This window comes from Chiloscyllium punctatum, chromosome 3 (assembly GCF_047496795.1).
Source record: "Chiloscyllium punctatum isolate Juve2018m chromosome 3, sChiPun1.3, whole genome shotgun sequence".
NCBI classification, from domain to species: domain Eukaryota; kingdom Metazoa; phylum Chordata; class Chondrichthyes; order Orectolobiformes; family Hemiscylliidae; genus Chiloscyllium; species Chiloscyllium punctatum.
In genome coordinates, this window is record NC_092741.1 from 32,051,906 (window position 1) to 32,067,827 (window position 15,922).

The following is a 15,922-nucleotide window of genomic DNA, read 5'->3' on the forward strand; positions in this document are numbered from 1 at the left end:
TTGTGAGGTATCGAATAGGAATACATTGACTTGCTTTGATCAGAAGCTGGCAGCCCTGGTAATCATTTGTGGTGTCAGTTCCTCTTAGCTTCATTTTGTATGCAGTGAGTTTTGTTTGCCAAGTTTGTGTGCATTCTAGTAGAAACATTATTTTGTTTCTGTCAGAGAAGTGAGCAGCCTTCAAAATAGAGACAACACAGGGTTTATAATGTTGCGGTGCCAGAGCTCCAGTCCACTTGGACCAAACAAATGGTTAGGGAGGCGATGAAATTGATGGGAAAAGTATGGAGTTTGTGATGGGCCTGAAAATAAAATGCTTCAGTCTCCCTGATGTTCAGTTGGTACAAGCTTTTGACATCTGCAATTTAACTTTGGATAGGCAATCGATGAGAGCACAGTCATGGGACTGAGGGCCCACGAGAGAGTTCGTGGTTGAATTGATCATTCTTGTATTGCAACCTGTTGTACGCAGCAATTGTGTAAATAACAGTCACTGTACTTCATTATGTATATGGATGCTTTTAAGTGATTTCTGAGAGTTGCAATTCATCACCAAAAACCACCTCTTGTTATTCTGTGGTGTGAAAGAAGAAACTCTGCATAGCTAATTAACATTCTACAACCAGAAGTTAAAAACATCTTTTAATCATTCCTTCTCATTTCTTTTCTTGGCAGGTGAGGAGTTGGAATATGAATATGATGAGCGTGGCTGTGGTACCTGGGTCTGTAGAGTCAGGTATAGTAGATTTTCTCTGACAAGAAAAGGGAAATATTAAAGATACTGACATCACTGGTTAACTTGTGCAATGCCATTTGACTATATCATTTCTGTCATTCTTCTCTCCCATGGGGACCAGACAATAGGGTATTAAAAATGGATTCAACATCCAACATTTGCACTTGTTTGAAATCCGAAGTTTATTGTTGGATAATTATTAGATTTTTATCATGTCTTTCCACCCTTTCAGACTTGCATAGGTGCTAAAATTCATTTCAGTGTTGTCGGTTCAATTTAGCCATAAAAGTCTGCGTTGAACAAGGATTGGCATCAAAACCTTCTTGCTCAGTTATGATTTGTTTATTTATCAAACATTGCATAACCCTACGGCTTTCTTAAACTGGATGACTGTGATTTTGCACATCAGGCAATGCTTTGAGTGCAAGTAACTTAATTTTTTTTAAACCCGAATTCCTGATTTTTTTTTATAGCTCTTCTAGTTGTTGAGATCAATGCCAGAGTGACAATTAATTTGTTGTGCTGGGAATTCAGAAACTGCAGGGTCCATTCAGGCGTTCAAATTTATTAGAATTTCTTGCTACTTTATGAATATATTCTTTTAATTTCATAAGTCCTTAATTGCAATTTGTGCGGGTTCTTGTGAGGTACTTGTAGGTAACTGCCTTCCTCGTTATTAGGCTCCCAGTAAATGATGCTCTAGGAAGAGAACTTGTTGCAGAAGTGACACACACCGGCAAAAAGAAAGAAGCTATGGTTCAGTGTTCATTGGAGGCCTGCAAGATACTTGATGCCAGAGGGGTTCTGCGCCTAGAAGCAGGTTTGTACAAACCCAGCTACACTTTTCACTCACTTTCCAGTAAAATCATGTAAAATATATGCTGTTAATAGTGGTTGTGTGTCTGAATTTGAGCAAATTTCACCAAGGTAACAGGGAAATTGCCAACAATGAAATCTATTTGTCCTCCTAACTGCTTGCTCTATCTCAAAAGTCAGCAACATTTCAGCTTCAATTAAAACTCAATGAATTGCTGAAAGGACATTCATAAAGTGAATGGAAAATGATTTGAAATGATTTATGTACAAGTTATTTGGACAGCCACTGTTGTGAATGTACCTAAAGGATTTTAAGCAAGCCGGCTCAGTTCTCTTTGATTGAGTAATCAAAAGTTCAACATTAACATTAAGTTCAACATGTGGGCGGCACGGTGGCACAGTGGTTAGCACTGCTGCCTCACAGCGCCTGAGACCCGGGTTCAATTCCCGCCTCAGGCGACTCACTGTGTGGAGTTTGCACGTTCTCCCCGTGTCTGCGTGGGTTTCCTCCGGGTGCTCCGGTTTCCTCCCACAGTCCAAAGATGTGCAGGCCAGGTGAATTGGCCATGCTAAATTGCCCATAGTGTTAGGTAAGGGGTAAATGTAGATGTAGGGGTATGGGTGGGTTACGCTTCGCCGGGGCGGTGTGGACTTGTTGGGCCGAAGGGCCTGTTTCCACACTGTAAGTAATCTAATCTAATCTAATCTAATCTAAACATTCAGGAACATAGAGTTTTACAGTACAGATGAAGGCCATTAGACTCATTATGTCTTTGCCAGCTCTTTACAAGAGTAATTCAAAAGTAGTCCCACTGCTCCTTTCCATAGCCTGTTTCTTCCTTTGTTCAAGTATGTATCAACATTTTTCTTTAAAGATGCAGATGTCTCTGTTTCAATTACTCTCTATGGAAATACATTCCATGATGCAGTAACATGTTACAGGCAAAAGCATTCTCTCGCACCTTTCCTCACTACCTTAATCATTGTTTTAAATTGATAATTCCTTGTCACTGAATCCCCAACCTGAGAAAATATATTCTATTCACTTTTGACCCTTCATAATTCTTAAAATCTTTAATTAAATTTCCTTGCCCTTCTCTGCTCTAATCAAAATACTCTGAGATAGCTTGATGCTGTCTTCATCACTGCTGTTATCCTGATCGTTCTTCACTCTGTGATCTCCAAAACCTGAATGTTCTTTGTGTTATAATAATTTCATAGTATACTATGGCTTAGCCAATATTTTTTATAAATTCATCATTGTATCTATACTATTCGATTTAACCCGCTATTTATAAATCCTATGGCTTTATCAACCTATATTCATACTTTCAAGAATTTATGAGCTGAATCTTATGCTCTTTTGCTAAGTCAAAAGTTGCAACAAACATTTTTGGAGAATTTCTCGGTGTGATGTCAAGAGTGTTTTCTTGTCCTATCTTACCAAACTTGCCTCGCTCATTACCTACCACGCCACATGGTATGTCTCATGTCTGCTTTCTGTCCCATCTTGCCATGCGATGCTCCCAGAGCAACTTGCCACTCAGCGGATATCTGACAAAAGACCAAAACTCCGTCACCCACAACATTTTTAAAATGCTGCAATGCCACTCAGACAGCTCTTGCATCCTGAAGCTGCCTTGCTTGATCAAGGACATGCACACAAGATGTCAGGGAAGGAAACCGTGTTTCTCCAAAGGTGAGCTGTATGTCTTGGTTGACAAGGTTGCAACGTTTTCTCGTTATATGGATGTCAGGACATCCATATCCTCACCTCATACAAGGAGAGAATTCTAATCTTCACAGGAGAGGACTGGCATTGTTCTTGTGGAAATGCAGAAACATCCACCTGCTACCAAGTGAGTAACCGCCACTCTCCCATTAACTCTGTTGTCACTCTCAATCATGCATGCCACTCCCAATCACTGGCGAAGCTGCTTTTTCTTTCTCTTTAGTTTTGCAGGTTCTGCAAGCCCACTTGTAGCATCTATGGGGAAGCTACCAGTAGCAGAAGAACCACTCTCATGTACTGAGTACTGAGGACTCGGAGGAAGCATGAGCAAATCTGCCTCCTGTACCCACTACTAGCCAAGATGTAACACCTCAGTTGGAACTGTAGACATAAAGGATGTAGTTGCACAATCTGGTGAGCACCTCCCAGAGTGACATCTCCACAGTTGGCTGAAGAAAAATGCTGCAGGCCGTTGACACTAAGAAGACTGCTGTAGACCAACCATCCGCTCAGCCCCAGGCAGAAGACCATGTGATGTCAGCTATCAGGGAATGCATCCAAACACCCAGGGAGGAGTTGCAATGGCAGACAGGCAAATGGGATGCAAAGGAGCTCTTTGCTTAGAAGCTGCTCAAGTGCAGCAAATTGTGCAACTATTTGTCTGCTTCCATGGCCAAGTTGGAAGCTGCCATGGAGCTCCACATGTACTCCAACACTCCAGGCATAGGTGCCCAAGGCAGAAAGCATGAAACCAAGGGGCAGGAAACCTGGACATCAGTCCAGGTGGCTTCTCCTTAAGTGGAGATAGAGCAGTGCCAGCAGACAACCAGAAGGAGATGGAAACGCACAGTTTTCCTCCACAGTTTCCACATAGGACACAGAATGGCCATGTTGATAAGCTCCCAGATATGCACATTCCTTCCTAATATCGCATCCTGTTAACTCCACAGACTTCACACTTATCCATGTGCACACCCAACTAAACTATATGCACCTATACTGCCTAGCCCTCACATCTGGAACCTGGCATATATGAACACCAGACGTGGTACAGTCATACACTGCCATCCCTTGAAGTCATGGTGCTCCTGACCAAAGATGAGTTCCCTCCATTACACTCTTCCTAATAATACTTTAACATATCCATCTCCTTTCAGGTCCCTCAGACATTCCATCCCCCAACACCTCTCAATTATTCTGTGTCCAAAGCCAGATGCCCCTAGTTTTGACAACTAACTAAGTGGCTTAGTGCTGTGGCCCCTTCAACTTTAGATTTTTTGGACTAGCCCAACTTCCGTCATTTACTTAAATGATTTGGATGCGAACGTAGGAGGTATAGTTAGTAAGTTTACAGATGACACCAAAATTGGAGATGAATGGACAATGAAGAAGGCTACCTCAGAGTACAACGGATATTGGTCAGAATGGCTAATGGGCTGAGGGATGGCAGATAGAGTTTAATTTAGATAAATGCGAGGTTCTGCATTTTCAAAAAGCAAATCAGAATAGGACTTAATGGTAAGGTCCTAGGGAGTGTTGCTGAACAAAGAGACCATGGAGTGCAGGTTCATAGTTCCTTGAAAGTGGAGTTGTAGGTAGATAGAATAGTGAAGAAGGCATTTTATATGCTTTCCTTTATTGGTCAGAGCATTGAGTATAGGAGTTGGCAGGTCATGTTGCAGCTATATAGAGCATTGGTTAAGTCACTTTTAGAATATTGTGTGCAATTCTAGTCGTCTTCCTATCGGAACAACGTAATGAAACTTGAAAAGGTTCCGAAAAGGTTTACAAGGATGGTGCCAGGGGTTGGAGGATTTGAGCTATAGGGAGAGGTTGAACAGGCTGGGGCTGTTTTCCCTGGAGTGTTGGTGGCTGAGGGGTGACGTCATAGAGGTTTATAAAATCATGAGGGGCATGGATAGGATAAATAGACCGGGTCTTTTTCCTGGACTGGGGAAGTCCAGAACACGGTGGCACAGTGGTTCGCACCACTGCCTCACAGCTGCATAGACCCCGGTTCAATTCCCGCCTCAGACTGTGTGAAGTTTGCACATTCTTCCCATGTCTGCATAGGTTTCCTCCGGGTGCTCTGGTTTCCTCCCACAGTCCAAAAATGTGCAGGTCAGGTGAATTGGCCATGCTAAATTGCCCATAGTGTTAGGTGAAGGGGTAAATGTAAGGGAATGGGTATGGATGGGTTGCGCTTCGGCGGGTCGGTGTGGACTTGTTGGGCTGAAGGGCCTGTTTTCACACTGTAAGTAATCTAATCTAATCTAAAAACTAGAGGGCAGAGGTTTAGGGTGAGAGGGGCAAGATATAAAAGTAGCCTAAAGGGCGACTTTTTCACACAGAGGGTATTACATGTATGGAATGTGCTGCCAGAGGAAGTGGTGGTGGCTGGTACAGTTATGACATTTAAAAGGCATCCAGATGGGTATATGAATAGGAAGGGTTTAGAGAGATATGGTCCAAGTACTGAAAAATGGGACTAGATTATGTTAGGATATCTGGTCAGCATTGACGAGTTAGACGAAAGAGGCTAGTTTCCGTGCTGCACATCTCTATGACTATAATTTACATTGGTCCACCCCCTCGACCAACATGACTGGACAGCCTTGAGCAGTACGTAGCCTGATTGGTGTCTATAAATCCCTCCAACTGCATTAACTCAATACCTCCAGTTTAATGCAATGAAGCCAACACTTTAACTCTAACTCTAACTGAGACTCCTCCCCCCATCTTGATTGGACTCCTGACCTTGACTGTTGTGGGAGGCTGCCCTTGACTTACAGTGCTGGGATTCCCTGACTGAATGCTGCATCACTGGACTTCAGTGAGGGCTATTTCCCTAAGACATGAGTACCTACTTGCTGCACATCCAATGGATTCGCCACATGCACATGGTGCAGATGTAGGATTGATGCAGCACACACCCATACAGCAAATGTGCACCCACTCCTGACCGAAGACTATTTGTCAGCAATGCAAGCTGCTTGGTTGAGTGACTGCTTTAATTGGCAAGGCAATGCTGAGATGCTGTGAGCGTGCAAGTAGGCTCTAAATGAATAAGTACTGAGTGTGCAAATTGGCATCCCTGAGCTGTAGCTTGGTTCAGCCTGTGAGCAGGATGGCTGACCCTGTGCTTAAAATGTCCCTGCTACAGTCTTTGAGTGTTTGTTGATGGTGTGCTGTGCAACGTAAGGCTGTGCTTCCAGCACACGTCTGTCAGGGTGATTATGAGGAATTGGTTGGTACCGCCGGCCAGTGTTCATGGAGAAGGAACTGGTTCGGCTGATGCCCATGGGCCATGCCCTGCGATGTTATTGCCTGTGCAAAGTCATTTAGAGCAAACGGCAAGCTGAATTTTCCAATTCCTTGGCATCCAGTTTGTTTGGTGAGTTTGGTAAGATGGAAAGCTGGATCTAAATGAGATACATTGCCGTGTTAACAAGACTTCAAAAAATAATGACTGTCAATTGGCATTTTTCCACTGCCTCGTGTCAATCTCACCACTCTATTTATGAACAACATGAAAGATTGATTTGATTGATCTCCATGTTGAAAAGGGCTTCACTGTACTTGTCACCCGATTCTGTCAATATGACCAGTCTTTAAATTTCATTAACATCTTTCTCTTCTCTTTCTCACTTTGGGGCCACAGCTGACCTCAACTTGCTGCCTCTCATAATGTAGACGAGGTCAGTAAATTGTTGCATGGAGCCTTTAAGAGCATAATTGCTGCATCATACTATTCCTTAATGTATCCATATGGATTTAAGAATGTTTCTTTGCTTGGTCACTTGGATAAAGCTAACTGACACTCGCTCTTGTATTGCTTGTGACAAATAGAAAACAGTGAAATTTACATATCAAACTTTTCATCAGGCAGTAAATAATCTGGTAAGGTTGTCTGCCTCAGTAGTGTAATGAGACTGAGGTCTTGTCTTGGGAGCAGCATGTCATTCTTCTGTACCGAAAGTTGATTCAACAGTAGCAGTTTGCTTTAAAGAGACTTCAAGTTACGTTTGGTTCTCTTTATTTGTGTGTAGCCAAGTAAATCTCCCATTGCTTACAGTGGTTTTAAATATTTCAAAGAATCATGGAAAGAATCATAGGATCCCAACAGGCCATTAGGCCCAACAAGTCCACACCAACCCGCTGAAGAGTAACCCACCCAGACCCACTCTGCTATATTTACCCATGACTAATGGACCTAACCTACATATCTGTGAACACTATGAGCAATTTAGCATGGCAAATTCACCTAACCTGCTCATCTTTGGACTGTGGGAGGAAACCAGAGGAGAATGTGCAAACTCCACACAGACAGTCACCCAAGGCTAGAATTGGATACTGGTCTCTGGTGCTGTGAGGCAGTAGTGCTAACCACTGAGCCAACATGCCACCCCAAAAGGTTGCTTTGCACACTTCTTCTTTAGTATTAGTGAGAGAAGCAGAATATTTTTGTATGGGAAAGGAAAGGGCTTCGGGTGATGTGAATATGTAAGTCTGGATGCTGTTATGTGATGCAACTGAATTAAAGCAACTTTATTCTCTTGGTTCAGCATTTCAGTCCTAAAGACAGTAAATAATGCCTGTGTTTTTGTGGTTTTAAAGCTTGAATGCACAGGGCAGTAATTTATTCTGCTCCTGTGGTAGACACAGACTATTAAACACATTTGTGTTCAACAATCTCTTTACCTGCGCCATTTATTCTGGTGCCAGCACTGATGAATCTTATTTATGTCACACTTCACAACTGCCAATGTCTCCCTTTTATGCAGCTGTGACTTGAGATAAAAAAGGGTAGGCAATAACACAACAGAAACTCGTGGGGAGATGGTGTGCAGTGAAAATGTCAGAAGACAAAATGAATGAGTCACAGTTCGGAGATTCTGGATATGTTAAGTGGCATAGTGAAAATAGAATGCATTCCATTGTGGGGGCATCAAGGTAAAGAAGAGTAGACAAACACCACTTAAACGATACCAGAATTACCTTGGCAGAACCAGCAAATTTGTTTATGGAAATAGTCTAGCTTTCATCTGATGGTGAGGATAATGACAGTCTGCTCATTCCTCAGGAGCCTCCTCATTCTTTTGGATGTTCGGGAGTGCAAAGTGTGACTTTGTTTGATGTGATATTTTGCTGACATGTCCTGACCGGGCTAATTCCTATTTTCTGCTGGTTCAACATAGAAAACTAAGCACCTCCTAACTGAAATGTGAAAATGAGATGCATTTGTAAACATCTGTGCAAAAGAGCAGAACATGTTCTGGAGCTGATCAATACTTTTACCTGGTCTCAGGAGATTTCAGGGGCATAGAAAAACAGAAGATATAGTAATATACACTGAGACTGTGTCTACCAGTAATTCCTAACAGCTTTCCCTATTAAAATCACTGAACAGTTGTTACCTGCATGACCTATTTGAGACATGTTGACTGTGTAGTAAAAACTTGCAAAATGCATGTGATTTTAAAGGTTTTCGTCCATAATTACATTCAAACTTTTCCAACAAAAGTTGAAAATGTTGAGCTAGGATTTGAGAGAGGGAAGTGCCCTCCTGGTTGATCACTATCCAAACTAAAACTAAATCGATTAAGTGGTATCTGCATAATTTTAGCCCACTGCTACACAAATCATATACAGTTGAGTAGTTTAACCTTGCACGTTTGTAGGATGGATTCTGTATTCAGCAACTCTCAATTCTGTCAATTCTTTTTTACATAAGTGATATACAAGTAGGCATCAAGATACTGTTTGCTTGTATTATTCTATGAATCCAAAGTGATGGACAATAACAAGACATGAAACTTACCATTATACAGTCGGCCATAGGTTTCTTGGAATAAAACACAACTTATGTCAGTCAGAGTTCTCGATTTGAATCATTCTGAGCAGATTCTTGGTTCCAATGCAGAGTACTCTTTAACAAGAAAGGAAGAAAATTCTTGACCTTTCTCATTCTTACCCGACATGAGCATGTATCTAATTGGCTAATCATACAATTGCCATAACAGCAACAATCTGCATTTACAGTATCTGTAATGTAGTGAAGTATTTTCAAGAACTTTGTAGCTTAGCGGGAGGGACGAGCAAGAGAGAATACTGACAGCAGGTGAGCATGGTGTTCACTAGACTGTAAACCTGAGCAATGCAAGATATTGAACAAATGATTCAATTTAAAGAAATGTCAGAAGGAAGAAATATCCATTCTGAATGGGTAAAACAGCAATAATGCATTATCAGAATGATCAAAATTGATTCAAAAGGACTCTGAACCTGAAGCGGTGACTAATCAGTCTTTCTTTCTGAGATGGTCACTGACCTACTGTACATTTCCAGCACTCTTGATTTTTATTCAGATTTCCATTGTTCAGTTTTTGCTGCGGTCTGTGAAAAAAAAACTAAAACAACTACTTCCCCAAAATGAAAATAAACAGATTAAACCTCCTGCTAATGTCCATATCAGCAGGCTGTGAAAACTTATTTTTGTGTTGCTTCGTGTCCAGTTTTAGATAGTGAAGAAGGTTACCTCAGAATACAAGAAGACCTTGATCAGGTGGGCCAAGGGGTGGCAGATGGCAGTTCACCTAGATAAATGTGACGTGTTGCATTTTGGTCGGGCAAGTCAGGGTAGGAATTAATGGTATGATCCTGAGGAGTGTTGCGGAACAAAGGAACCTTGCAAATTCATAGTTCCTTGAAAGTGGTGTCACAAGTAAACAGGGTAGTGAAGAAGGTGTTTGGTATGCTTGTCTAGGTCAGTGCATTGAGTAAAGGAGTTGGAAGGTAATGTTGCACTTGTACAGGACATTGGTTAAGCAACGCTTGGAATACTGCATTCAAATTGGGTCTCCGCGCTGTAAGGAAGATGTTGTGAAACTTAAAAGGGTTCAGAAAAGATTTGCAAGGATTTTGCTGGAGTTGGAGGGTTTGAGCTATAGGGAGAGGCTGAATAGACAGGGGCAATTTTCCTTTGGAGTGTCAGAGACTGAAGGGTGACGTGATAGAGGTTTATCAAATCATGAGGGGCATGGATAGGGTGAATAGCAAAGGTCTTTTACCCAGGGTAGGGTAGTCTCCAACTAGAGGACATAGGTTTAAGGTGAGAGGGGTAAGATTTAAAATGGACCGAAGGAACAACTTTTTCACACAAAGGGTGGTGGATGCATGGGATGATCTGCCAGAGAAAGTGATGGGGGTTGTATAATTACAACATTTAAAGGCATTTGATTGATTTATGAATAGGAAGGATTGAGAGGGATAAGAAACAAATGGTGGCAAATGGGGCTAGGTAAATTAGGATATGTGGTCGGCATGGACAAGTTGGACTGAAGGGTCTGTTTCCATGCTGTGCATCTCCATGACTCTACTTCATAAACTTTTTGATTTATTTAAGCCGATCAGCATGGTTTATACAATACTTCATAACAGTCTTATCCGAGTAAGAGTGATGGTCCTCCAAGTTATTTGGAGTAGGTACATTCAGTGCTGTCTGTTTTAAGAAATTATTAAGAAATAGTTGAAAGGAGCGCAACAATTTTTAAAAATCTTCTTTTATTCCCATGGATTAGTTTATTTCATTTTTTGCAATAAGTAATACAGTATTGGATTGGTGCTTTTAACAAGAAAAAAAGTGCATAAGATACTACATTTTATCTATTTTGTGACGCAGAAATCTGAACGATACCTAAAGATCTGTGGAAGAAAATAGAGGCCTGTGAAATGTAAATACATTCTAAACATTCCAAATACAGACTAAAGACAACGATAGGGGCACTTGTTTGCAAGATCAAAATAATCTTTGAACGTCTCAACCAGGAAAGAAAATGGCAGTATTTGTCCCTTTTTAATCAAATTGGAAAAACTACAGAGATCTCTTCAAGAGAACAAGGCAGAGAAAGGGTTGTTGGATGGTGGATGTCACAGACTGGTTGCAGATGGCCTACAATGGATGTGAGGATGACGCAAAGCAGATGAGTGCAGCATAGCATGACAGCAGATCCCCTGGCAAGAGTAACTGAGAGCCGCACCAGCTGTTGCTGCATCTTAGGTGGCTGATCTGTGTATGACCCTGCATTTGGTGAAAATCAATGAGTCAAACATCAATGGTCAAATACCTGGGGTTAGAATGGGGTGGCTATGTAGAAAAAATATATAGATTGCTAAGACTGCTTTGCAGCCAAACCCAAATTTATTCTCCAGTACCAATTACCAAATGTCTGTCTAGTCTTGAAATCTTCGTTGATGCTTTTACAACTGCACTGTCTGTTTGGATAATCTGTTTAATGTATTCCTCACCCACCAAATATTTAAATTGAAAGTATTTGTCCACCTCTTTACTTTGCTTTAAATCCAGTTTCCAATGTGCATCCTACATATATTGCCCATTTGGGGTGGCACGGTGGCTCAGTAGTTAGCACTGCTGCCTTACGGTGCCAGGGAAGCAGGTTTGATTCCTGCCTTTGGTGACTGTCTGTGTTGGAGTTTATAAATTCTCCCTGTGTCTGCGTGGGTTTCCTCTGGGTGCTCCAGTTTCCTCCTACAGTCTAAAGAAGTGCAGGTCAGGTGAATTGGCCATGCTAAATTGCTTATAGTGTTAGGTGCATTAGTCAGAGGTTAATATAGGGTAGGGGAATGGATCTGGGTGGGTTACTCTTCGGAGGGTCAATATGGGCTTGTTGGGCTGAAGGGCCTGTATCATACTGTGGGGAATCTAATCTAATCACATTGGATTAACAATTCAACCTGGATAATCCATTTTGAGTCATTCTTTCAACCCCCTATATTGAAGGTTATGCTCATCAATGTTCAGTTTTGAAGTAATTCCAACCCAATTGGCTTTGTACATTTGGCAATCCAACAATCTCAGAAGAATCACAGAATTGTTGCAGCACAAAAGGAGCCCATTCAGTCTGTTGTGACTGTACTGCTTTTGTTACCTAGTGCTTATCTTCTTTTTCCCTATACCCCTGCGCACCATAATCATCCAATGCTTTCTTGAATACCCCCACTGAACTTGTATCCACCATATTTCTAGACAGTGCATTTCATAATCTAACTGTTTGCTCTGTGAAAATGTTTTTTTTCTCACGTCACCCTTGTTTCATTTGCACATAAGTGAGGTAATCTCTATACTGCAAAGTCTGATGTTTGTTTCCCTTCTAACTTTTGACTTGTTTACCTCGTGCTTGTTTTATGCCTTACTATGTCAATCACTATATTTGGATCTGGTCAGGCAACATGCTTCAGGATTGACAAAGTTAGAATCCCAATGGGCCTTGATACACGTAATGATTAATCTCTCTCGAACAATCATTTTCTAAGGCCTAGAGCTTTCTAAAACCAAGATGAGAGGATTGGCCATTTGGTAATTATGCGCTTAATCTCCTAAACTATATATCAACTGGTTGGAATGTTATTGCTTTGTGAAACTGTGTTTCCTTTTGAGCCTGCGATGGACTGAATGGTGCTTTTGTGTAGAGTGGAGTCTCTATTAGTTTTCTCTACATTAATAACAATTTTTAGTGAGGAGTGCTAGTAAATGATCATCTCGGCCCACGCCAGAGGTTCCCAGTCTTCAGTCAATTCGATTCAATCCATGTGATATCAAGAAATGGTTGGAGGCGTGGATACTGCAGGTGCAATGAGCTGTGACAACATTCTAGTAAAAACTACTGAAGACTTGTGCTCCAGTGTCCCAGTACAGCTACAACAATAGCATCTACCTGACGGAGGAAAATTGCCCAGGTATGACGTGCACATACAAAGCAAGACAATCCAATTAGGCTAATTACTGCCCCATCAGTCTTCCGATCCTCAATCGTGTGACTGAAGGTGTCATCAGCAGTGCTATCAAGCAGCACCTGTTCAGCAGTAACCTGCTTGATGACACCCAGTTTTGGTTCCATCAGGGTCATTCATCACAGCTTTGATTCAAGCATGGACAAAAGAGCTGGATTTCAGAAGTGAGGTGAAAATGATTGTCCTTGACATCAAGGCTGCTTTTGATCAAGTGTGGCATTAAGGAGCCCCAGCAAACGTGGAGTCAATGGGAATCCAGGAAGAAACTCTTCGCTGTTTTGAGTCATGCATGATACTTAATAAGATGGTTGCGGTTGTTGGACATCAGTCAGCTCAGTTCCAGGGCATTTCTGCAGGAGTTATAGAGTCATACAGCATAGAAACAAGCCCTTCGGCCCCAACTTGCCCATGCTGACCAGATTTGCTGAACTGAACTAGTTCCATTTTCCTGCGTTTGACTCTTATTTCTTTCACCCTTACCTAAACATTTACCTGTTAAAATGCCTTTTAAAGTTGTAATTGTACTCACCTCAACCACTTCCTCTGGCAGCTCGTACCATATATACTGTGCGAAAAAGTTACCCCTCATGTCCTTTTATATCTTTCCCCTCTTATCTTAAACCTATGCCCTCTGGTTATGGAGACCCCTAACCTAGGGAATGATATTGGCAGTTCACCTTATCTATGTCCCTTGTGATTTTATAAACCTCTAATAGGTCCCCCCTTAGCCACCTATCTCCAGAGAAAAAGTTCCAGTCAATCCAGCCTGTCTTTATAACTCAAACCTTGTCTCAGTAACATCTTTGTAACTCTTTTTACATCCTTTTCAGTTTACTAAGAGTATGGTAGTTTCCTTAGCCCAGTCATCATTAGCTGCTTCATCAATGAACTTCCCTCCATCATAAGGTCAGAAATGGTATTTTTTGCTGATTGCACACTATTCAGTACCATTCACGACTCCTCAGATATTGAAATAGTTCATGTCCAACTGCAGCAAGATCTGGACAATTTTCAGGTTTAGGCTGAAAAGTGGCAAGTAATAATTCCAGAGTCAGAAATTTACCAGGCAATGATCATCATCAATAAAAGAAAATCTAACACTAGTGGTGTTATTACCACAAAATCTCCCTCTATCAACATCTTGGGAGCTATCATTGACCAGAAACAGAATTGAAGCAGCCAGATAAATATTCTAGCTACAAAAACAGCTCAATCTAGGAATACTGCAGTGAGTAAATCCCCTCCTGACTCTTTAGAGTCTGACAACAATCAGTAATGGGCACAATTCTTGTATTGGAATACTCCTCACCTGGAGAAATGAGTCCAGCTCCAATAACACTCAAGAAGCTTGACACCATCCAGGACAACGAACCGACTTGATTGGAACCGCATCCACAAACATCCAGTCTCTCCACCACTGACGCTCAGTATCAGCAATGTTGCCATCTATGAGATGGACTGTGGAGATTCTTAGGCATTCCCTTCCAAACCAAAGCCACTACCTTCCAGGAGGACAAGGACTGCAAGTACATGAGAACTCCACCACTTATGAGTTCCCCTCAAGCCACTCACTATCCTGACTTGGAAACATATCACTGTGTTTTTTCAGTGTACCTAGGTCAAAATCCAGGAATTTCCTCCCTAATGGCATTGAGTCTACCTACAGCACATGGACTACAGCAGTTCAAGAAGGCAGCTCTCACACCACCTTCTCGAGAACAACTAAGGAGGTGCAATAAATGCTGACCCAGCCAGCAATAAGCATGTCCCACAAGTGAGTATTTAGAAAAAAAACTGTACTCTCATTAACCACCCTACTCATTACCCACTGCATATTTTGCAGAATGCAGCTTGGTGCACAATGTTGCCCCATTTGCACATTCTATTTACTTAAGTAAATCACCATAACAGTCTAAAAATAATTATTCTCATTTATTAGTACTGTAGTTTGATTCATTCTGTGTCAGGAGGCACAAAAGGACACTGTTGTGTCCAATGCATTATTGATCTTGAATCACAGAATACAAACCAAGATATTTTCACCCTTAACTCCTAAAGGATGAATGAAAGCTTTCTTCCATTATGGTAGGTAATTAGCCATTGATATGAGTCAGGAGCCATGTGTTGGCCAGGCCAGTGAAGGATGGCAGATTTCCTTTGCTAAAGGAGATTAATGTACCAGATGGGCCTTACAAAGGATTTGAACCCATGACCCCAAACATTCATCTGAGCTTCTGGATTATTTGAGCAGTGACATTGCCATAACGCCGCTGTGATCTTCTTGAAACGAGCATGTCATTATGCACTCATTTGGAGTTGGAGTGTTAGCGTAATGTGAGCAGCAAGGTTAACACATTTTAAATCGGAAGATTTAGTGATATTCAGCTGTCATCTCTGGGTAAAGGGTCAGCAAAAACAACTGAACTGTTGGACATTGCTCAGCATGCTGTAATCAGCAGAAAGGACTCTGGTTTCCAATTTGCTGATGAACTGTTAGAACCCTATTCACAGACACTACAGCACTACGACACGCGCACATTGATTAGGTGGGAGGGACTTTCATCATTAGTTGAAAGGTCTGTAATTGTAAACGGCCACCCCATTATTCCTCTTTAAAAAGCCTGACAATTTATTTCCTTACCAGTTTCTCGGAAGCGAAAATCTAAAAACTGGGAAGCAGAGGATTTCTATGACAGTGATGAAGATACTTTCTTGGATCGGACAGGAGCTATTGAAAAGAAAAGGCTGAACAGAATGAAGAAAGCAGGAAAAGTAGAGGAGGAAGTGGAAACTTATGACTCCTTGGTAAGAATTTTAAAGTTTTATTT

The 15,922-nt window shown here is 41.6% G+C and overlaps 1 protein-coding gene across 1 annotated transcript in view; it reads left to right on the plus strand.

Moving 5' to 3' along the window:
- slc4a1ap (solute carrier family 4 member 1 adaptor protein) overlaps positions 1-15,922 on the plus strand; it is a 137,963-nt gene that overhangs the window by 50,861 nt on the left and 71,180 nt on the right. The window contains exons 5-7 of the mRNA XM_072551149.1: positions 676-736; positions 1,417-1,556; positions 15,739-15,899. Of these exons, the coding sequence (XP_072407250.1) occupies positions 676-736; positions 1,417-1,556; positions 15,739-15,899 (362 nt within the window). The remainder of the gene's footprint in view (positions 1-675; positions 737-1,416; positions 1,557-15,738; positions 15,900-15,922) is intronic.